At 43.7% G+C, this 9213-nt stretch overlaps 1 protein-coding gene across 2 annotated transcripts in view; it reads right to left on the bottom strand.

The window, feature by feature from the left end:
• The window catches only part of LOC117217346 (uncharacterized), an 85793-nt gene that overhangs the window by 8603 nt on the left and 67977 nt on the right, over positions 1-9213 (bottom strand). For both annotated transcript variants that reach the window (XR_013034155.1, XM_076524693.1), the window contains exons 6-7: positions 2443-2534; positions 678-870 (exon numbers count right to left, since the gene is read on the bottom strand). Coding sequence is in view for 1 of the 2 variants with exons in the window: in XM_076524693.1 (XP_076380808.1) it covers positions 678-870; positions 2443-2534 (285 nt within the window). In the remaining variant the exon portion in view is untranslated. The remainder of the gene's footprint in view (positions 1-677; positions 871-2442; positions 2535-9213) is intronic.

Here is a 9213-nt window from a genome sequence, read left to right as displayed (position 1 = left end):
CTTATACCAATCACTGCATTTATCATAACCACAGTAATTAGTTGTAACAATTCAGGAAAACTCGTAATTATGACACAATCCAAAATTATTCAGAAGCAACACGATATGATTACACAAAATATCGCCCGCTCTAGGACGAAAAACGAGGCGGGGCGGTCGCCGCGTTACCTAGCATACTTTCGTCAAGATCCCCCGCCTTTAACCCCTAGACTACTGTGGGCGCCCATAGGCGCTTAGGAATTTTGCGTTTGTGACACTCGGAGCGCCTATAGGCGCTCGACGCAGTTTTGTTTTCTGACACGGAGGGCGCCTATAGACGCCCAGAAAATTTGATCGATATTTATTTCGATAGATCTTATCTCAGTTAGACGAGAGACGAGTTTTACATTAATATTAAATTTGTAACATTTATAGTAATTCGATTCAGAGAAATAAATAATATTGTTTTCATGTAGCGAAATTTAGTTTTTCAAATATTGAAATATGTTTTCACAAAAATGCATCCCTATCCAAAAGTACGTTCAATGTTAGTTGAATTTCTGCCGTATGGTACGGCCGACGCGTCTCAAAGTCTGCCGTAGTCAAGGGGTTAATGTGTTAAATGATATTTTTCGGACGCATCGTATTCCGTTTCATTTGTATGTCAAGGGGTTAATCGAATTGTGCAAGCGTCTTACCGTTCGACGAGATTGTGCGACATCTCTCGAGGTCGGACTTGTTGCCAACAACGATAACCGATCGCTCCTGGGTGTAGTGCTCCCGCCATAGGTAATTCAATATCTCCTCGGCGATCTGGAAGCTCGTGCGAGACACGATGGAATAGACGACGATACAGGCATGCGGCTCGTACGTCGACAAAGAGTTCTCCACCTGCGCACGGCAAACACGGTAGCTATTTGTGAGTTCGTTTCTCCCGGAATCCATTGTCCCGACATTCGATGCACCGTAACGAAAGAACGCCGAGACGGATACATGAGAATTTCGAACTTGCTTTTCTACTCGTAACCATGTAATTTGTATGGGTTCGAGAAGACCCCCCCCCCCCCCCCATTACCGAGTAATTACTAAGGGATCCTCGGAAGTGGAGCTCGAGTCTCGGCGGACCTATTATGGTTTCTGCGTCCAGCAGCCCTTTATTAAGCGATAATTAACCAACGCCGGCGTCACGAAATAATTCGAGGCTAATGGCGGTAGCTGACGAATTTTCACTGTTATATTTAACACCACGGAGTACAATAATCGGTTCTCGATGATTTCTGGTACTTTTTGGAAATAAGCATCGGATTTTCCAATTTAACCCCTCGCAACGTGACAACGAGACGGGCTCGTGGTTAATTACGTTCGAGTTGAAACAAAATTTGATTCTTCCGTTATCGAGATTTAGGAACGAAAGTAAATCGTGCGATTATGTGGAAGTGGGTGCGCTCCGTTGATTTCGACGACCTTGAGATATGTTGCCAAGATCTACATTTTGAACAGATTTTCCCTATACAGTAATTTCTCCCTGATTCGCGTTCAGATCGCGCACAAAAATGGACAATTTGGGAAGAGGAGATACGATTGTTCGAGCGTGATTATAATAATTAATTATAATAATAATTAGGAGACGCAAGGATAATTATAGTAATTATCCTTGCGTCTCTTTTTTATACTTGTTCACAATCTGAGTGCGAATTACGTGGAAATTATTCTACATGTTACTCGACTTTTGCTTCCGAGATGATGGCAAGAAATTGTTGTTCCAACTACATTACGTATTTATATAGAAGCAGAATTCGATGTAGTAACAGCAACATGGACTTTTGCATACACGATCGGGCATAAAATCCGCTGTCCAGTGATCAACGTACCTGTGAAAGAAATCGTAGTGCGAGGGGTTAAGGATATTTCTGATTTAACTGTGAACTCCGGGCGAGTGATTCTTGCGCGGAGTGATTCTGCGTCAGAGCAATTTTCTCGGACATTTTTCAATTTTCCGTAGAAATTGCGGTCTTGTCCATACATACGTATATCTTGCCAATCGATGAAAGCTATTAGCGCAAGAACGTCGGCAGTTCAGTCACGAAGAATAAAGGACGTTATTTTCCAGCTAGAAAAAACGTATCAAAGAACAAGCGGAAAAAGTTAAATACATTTTGGAGAGATCGAAGTGACAGCGGAAATATGAAATACCAAACAATGGGTTTTATTGTCGTAGCGGTCGTTTTTCGGAGAACTCCTACACAATCTGTTGGTACTTGTTGAATATTCCGCGTAGCGTACCGGGGCAAACAGTTTGTTTGATTTCGAGTTAGTTTCGTTGCATGCGGCTTTCGGCGCGTGTTCGATTTCACCGCAGTTTTATTTTACAGCAATCTGTATTATGAACTTTCACCTTTCGATCTACACCGTGATGCGATTAGACTTGCAGGAGAAAATGTTGCATATCTCTGCTCTACTTACGCTCATTTCCACGTGTGGATGATCGATGAAGACCATTTCCGACTCCTCGCCGTCCAACAGTATCGAGACTGTCTTCTCGCCGAATTCATCGTCTGCAAGAATAAACGTGCAACCCTTTGTGAATTTTTCATACGCGTGTTCGGATCGTCTTCGATCTATCGCGGACAATTTTTATTTTCTTGGTTAGCTCTAAGGACGCAATTAATATCGATAAAGTATCTACATATGAGCCGTTTATTTTGAAAGTGGCATAAGTCACTTTGTTTTTAAGTCGATATATTTTAAGGGTTTGCGTTTTAACACGTTTCAAAATATGGATGCTAACTTTCGAGAAGATTTACTTGTATTTGTTATCTCGGGATACTGATATTTTTCTCAGTATAAATAATTTCGTATAAACATACGGTAAAGTGACTCGAGCCACTTTCAAAATAAATAGTTTAGAAAAATGACTGACATATATTAATTTTGTCCGACGTATTTTACCGAAGTGATGTTTTGAAAGGACAGTGATTTACTAAAATTGTTGAATGAATTACATGTATAATAATAATTTATACCATGAACATATTTAATATAAAGGTTTGATTTAAGTATTTTTTATTTTAATATTCATAAAATACAAAAATAATTAGTACATTTTGATACATAAGTATAAGTAATTTATATGAAAATACATCGGTTCAATTTAATTTTCGTCATCGATAGGAGTGATTAAGTCCTCGGAAATCGTGTTTTGTTTCAAATTTTTCAAATAACTGTGGTATATTGGGGGTATATAATTAAGCAAGTCCATCGTGTCTTTGTATTTTGCTGAAGAAACAGGACGAGATCCAGCGTTTAACGGATCCATTTCTATTTGTGAATAACGCCTAGGTATTTCTCTTTTTGGTGACAAATCCAAAGTTAGAAATTCATCTTTTTCATCTAAAGTTAGTTTATAAAACATTTTATAGCCATCTGCTGGCGGATCTGGAGGTAGCCGCCACATCGCTATAATATAATTTAGAAAACTGCACTATTCTTTCGCACTTATAAAAATAAGTCCAGTGTGATCACAACTCTTTTAAAAATACTGAAAACAATTCAAAACGATGCTTCACACACACTTATCGCACGTTTCTATTTCTTTTACACTAAGCCCCGCAATTAATTTCCTGAGTACAGCGACTTACGCCACTTTCCAAATAAACATGTTTGTTATACCGTTAACTAGCAAAACTTCTCTCGAACAAATCTCAATAGTTCTCAGCTTATTGATTGCAAATTTGTTTAAAATGAAAAGATACCGTTCAATCGTAATTAGTGTTACCATTAACTCGATTGTTTTGAAAAAGTGACTTATGCCACTTTCAAAATAAACGGCTCATATGTGAGATACTAAATCCAGCTTATATTTTAGCATTCTCACTTATATTTCCACAAGAAACTGCCAGCATCCTTCGTTCTGCAGAGAAATGAACATTATCGCCATAAGCATTTCCATTTCGTTAAAAATATTACGTGCGAAAGGGGTTTCTAACGTTCGCAGGAATCAAGTTACAATTCTGTTTGAAGTACGGAATGTATACGAAGACAGTGAGTTAAAGATAAGCATAAACGTACCTAGAAACATAGAACTCATTTTTTATCATGACACGATAGTAGAAGAAATATTGGAACTAATGTCAGAATAAGAAAAATTTGTAATCAGAAATGTTCGCGTTTAAAAATTAAATAAATTACTGTTACGGCTGTATCGTTGCACAGAATTTAAATACGTTTACAGCGTAAACATCGGAATAATGAGAAACACAAATATTCTTTGGAAAGTTTACATTCCATAGAGTGAAGAGTGCTTTCTCGTACGAGTGGCAATTTATCCACATTTATTAACAACCGACGAAAGGTCGACCCGTGAAACATGAAGTGGAAATGGTTTCCCCTCTGACCCTGGACTGTATTTGTGTACGCAGGCTTTGCCGTGTGGATATTGGCACAACTACATAAACGATAGGCACTCGCAAATATTTCATCGTTCGCTATGTCAAATGTGAAAAAGGTACTGGGTCACGACTAACAAAAATCTGGTATGTATAAAATAAACGTACCTATTCTGAAATACCGTTTGATTGCGTCCTCTACTTGAAACAGTAATACAAATAATATAATAAATGATAGATAGAGCATATGAAAATGGATGTTAAATATGGATGTAAATATATTATAATATAATATATTTATATTACATTTATATTATATTTATATTATATTTACATTATATTCACATTATATTCACATTATATTCACATTATATTTATATTATATTTACATTATATTTACATTATATTTATATTATATTTATATTATATTTGTATTATATTTGTATTATATTTATATTATATATATATATATATTATACAGGGTGTCCCACAATTATTTTAACAGCCGAAAATGAGGGGTAGCTGAAGTCATTTGAAGTAACTTTTTCGAAAACTTTTTCGATTGCGAAAATGCAATCTGGGGCTTTGTTTACGAGTTATTAACGAAAAACACTGGCCAATGAGAGGTGACGGTGCGAGGGAGAGGGTCCGCGAGAGAGTCCGCAGCACGAGGCTTTGACAGAAGGTCGGGACGGACTCGAGCCGCGTTCGAAGTATTGAACAAGTCACAAGACGAGAACTTTCCGGATTTTTTTTACTACATAACAGTGATATTTTTAAGAAAAACGCTGTTCTCCTTTACTTTAGAACGTCTGAAGAATATTTACTAATTTTTCGGACCCGAAATAATATGTAGTTTAACCGTGACAGCCGTTTTAATTTTCTGGTGTGCATGACACCTCGTGTGTACCATATGAAATTTTTACCCTTCGTGCTCGCTCGGCTGAATGTCAAAGCTCAATCAGTCGGGACTTGACTAATGGTGGAATCAGACGTGTTTCAAGACAGCTCTTCGAATAATGTCGATCGTCAAAGTCATTGGGATGGGGGGGGGAGGGGGGTGTACCCTTCGTGCTCGCTCGGCTGAATGTCAAAGCTCAATCTGTCGGGACTTGACTAATGGTGGAATCAGACGTGTTTCAAGACAGCTCTTCGAATAATGTCGATCGTCAAAGTCATTGGGATGGGGGGGAGGGGGGGTGTACCCTTCGTGCTCGCTCGGCTGAATGTCAAAGCTCAATCAGTCGGGACCTGACTAATGGTGGAATCAGACGTGTTTCAAGACAGCTCTTCGAATAATGTCGATCGTCAAAGTCATTGGGATGGGGGGGGGGGAGGGGGGGTGTACCCTTCGTGCTCGCTCGGCTGAATGTCAAAGCTCAATCAGTCGGGACCTGACTAATGGTGGAATCAGACGTGTTTCAAGACAGCTCTTCGAATAATGTCGATCGTCAAAGTCATTGGGATGGGAGGGGGAGGGGGGGTGTACCCTTCGTGCTCGCTCGGCTGAATGTCAAAGCTCAATCAGTCGGGACTTGACTAATGGTGGAATCAGACGTGTTTCAAGACAGCTCTTCGAATAATGTCGATCGTCAAAGTCATTAGGATGGGGGGGGGAGGGTGGGTGTACCCTTCGTGCTCGCTCGGCTGAATGTCAAAGCTCACTCAGTCGGGACTTGACTAATGGTGGAATCAGACGTGTTTCAAGACAGCTCTTCGAATAATGTCGATCGTCAAAGTCATGGGGCCGGGGGGTGTACCCTTCGTGCTCGCTCGGCTGAATGTCAAAGCTCAATCAGTCGGGACTTGACTAATGGTGGAATCAGACGTGTTTCAAGACAGCTCTTCGAATAATGTCGATCGTCAAAGTCATTGGGATGGGGGGGAGGGGGGGTGTACCCTTCGTGCTCGCTCGACTGAATGTCAAAGCTCACTCAGTCGGGACTTGACTAATGGTGGAATCAGACGTGTTTCAAGACAGCTCTTCGAATAATGTCGATCGTCAAAGTCATGGGGCCGGGGGGGTGTACCCTTCGTGCTCGCTCGGCTGAATGTCAAAGCTCAATCAGTCGGGACCTGACTAATGGTGGAATCAGACGTGTTTCAAGACAGCTCTTCGAATAATGTCGATCGTCAAAGTCATTGGGATGGGGGGGGGAGGGGGGGTGTACCCTTCGTGCTCGCTCAGCTGAATGTCAAAGCTCAATCAGTCGGGACTTGACTAATGGTGGAATCAGACGTGTTTCAAGACAGCTCTTCCAATAATGTCGATCGTCAAAGTCATGGGGCCGGGGGGGGGGGGGTGTACCCTTCGTGCTCGCTCGGCTGAATGTCAAAGCTCAATCATTCGGGACTTGACTAATGGTGGAATCAGACGTGTTTCAAGACAGCTCTTCCAATAATGTCGATCGTCAAAGTCATTGGGGGGGGGGGGGGGGAGTACCCTTCGTGCTCGCTCGGCTGAATGTCAAAGCTCAATCATTCGGGACTTGACTAATGGTGGAATCAGACGTGTTTCAAGACAGCTCTTCGAATAATGTCGATCGTCAAAGTCATTGGGATGGGGGGGAGGGGGGGTGTACCCTTCGTGCTCGCTCGACTGAATGTCAAAGCTCACTCAGTCGGGACTTGACTAATGGTGGAATCAGACGTGTTTCAAGACAGCTCTTCGAATAATGTCGATCGTCAAAGTCATGGGGCCGGGGGGGTGTACCCTTCGTGCTCGCTCGGCTGAATGTCAAAGCTCAATCAGTCGGGACCTGACTAATGGTGGAATCAGACGTGTTTCAAGACAGCTCTTCGAATAATGTCGATCGTCAAAGTCATTGGGATGGGGGGGGGGGGGTGTACCCTTCGTGCTCGCTCGGCTGAATGTCAAAGCTCAATCAGTCGGGACTTGACTAATGGTGGAATCAGACGTGTTTCAAGACAGCTCTTCCAATAATGTCGATCGTCAAAGTCATGGGGCCGGGGGGGGGGGGGGGGGTGTACCCTTCGTGCTCGCTCGGCTGAATGTCAAAGCTCAATCAGTCGGGACCTGACTAATGGTGGAATCAGACGTGTTTCAAGACAGCTCTTCGAATAATGTCGATCGTCAAAGTCATTGGGATGGGGGGGGAGGGGGGGGTGTACCCTTCGTGCTCGCTCGGCTGAATGTCAAAGCTCAATCAGTCGGGACCTGACTAATGGTGGAATCAGACGTGTTTCAAGACAGCTCTTCGAATAATGTCGATCGTCAAAGTCATTGGGATGGGAGGGGGAGGGGGGGTGTACCCTTCGTGCTCGCTCGGCTGAATGTCAAAGCTCAATCAGTCGGGACTTGACTAATGGTGGAATCAGACGTGTTTCAAGACAGCTCTTCGAATAATGTCGATCGTCAAAGTCATGGGGCCGGGGGGGTGTACCCTTCGTGCTCGCTCGGCTCAATGTCAAAGCTCAATCAGTCGGGACCTGACTAATGGTGGAATCAGACGTGTTTCAAGACAGCTCTTCGAATAATGTCGATCGTCAAAGTCATTGGGATGGGGGGGGGAGGGGGGGTGTACCCTTCGTGCTCGCTCGGCTGAATGTCAAAGCTCAATCAGTCGGGACTTGACTAATGGTGGAATCAGACGTGTTTCAAGACAGCTCTTCGAATAATGTCGATCGTCAAAGTCATGGGGCCGGGGGGTGTACCCTTCGTGCTCGCTCGGCTGAATGTCAAAGCTCAATCAGTCGGGACTTGACTAATGGTGGAATCAGACGTGTTTCAAGACAGCTCTTCGAATAATGTCGATCGTCAAAGTCATTGGGATGGGGGGGAGGGGGGGTGTACCCTTCGTGCTCGCTCGACTGAATGTCAAAGCTCACTCAGTCGGGACTTGACTAATGGTGGAATCAGACGTGTTTCAAGACAGCTCTTCGAATAATGTCGATCGTCAAAGTCATGGGGCCGGGGGGGTGTACCCTTCGTGCTCGCTCGGCTGAATGTCAAAGCTCAATCAGTCGGGACCTGACTAATGGTGGAATCAGACGTGTTTCAAGACAGCTCTTCGAATAATGTCGATCGTCAAAGTCATTGGGATGGGGGGGGAGGGGGGGTGTACCCTTCGTGCTCGCTCGGCTGAATGTCAAAGCTCAATCAGTCGGGACTTGACTAATGGTGGAATCAGACGTGTTTCAAGACAGCTCTTCCAATAATGTCGATCGTCAAAGTCATGGGGCCGGGGGGGGGGGGGTGTACCCTTCGTGCTCGCTCGGCTGAATGTCAAAGCTCAATCATTCGGGACTTGACTAATGGTGGAATCAGACGTGTTTCAAGACAGCTCTTCCAATAATGTCGATCGTCAAAGTCATTGGGGGGGGGGGGAGTACCCTTCGTGCTCGCTCGGCTGAATGTCAAAGCTCAATCATTCGGGACTTGACTAATGGTGGAATCAGACGTGTTTCAAGACAGCTCTTCGAATAATGTCGATCGTCAAAGTCATTGGGATGGGGGGGAGGGGGGGTGTACCCTTCGTGCTCGCTCGACTGAATGTCAAAGCTCACTCAGTCGGGACTTGACTAATGGTGGAATCAGACGTGTTTCAAGACAGCTCTTCGAATAATGTCGATCGTCAAAGTCATGGGGCCGGGGGGGTGTACCCTTCGTGCTCGCTCGGCTGAATGTCAAAGCTCAATCAGTCGGGACCTGACTAATGGTGGAATCAGACGTGTTTCAAGACAGCTCTTCGAATAATGTCGATCGTCAAAGTCATTGGGATGGGGGGGGAGGGGGGGGTGTACCCTTCGTGCTCGCTCGGCTGAATGTCAAAGCTCAATCAGTCGGGACCTGACTAATGGTGGAATCAGACGTGTTTCAAGACAGCTC

This window comes from Megalopta genalis, chromosome 9, assembly GCF_051020955.1.
Source record: "Megalopta genalis isolate 19385.01 chromosome 9, iyMegGena1_principal, whole genome shotgun sequence".
Lineage (NCBI taxonomy): Eukaryota > Metazoa > Arthropoda > Insecta > Hymenoptera > Halictidae > Megalopta > Megalopta genalis.
Note: the sequence above shows the minus strand (reverse complement) of the source record. Positions and strands in the feature narration are given on the sequence as shown.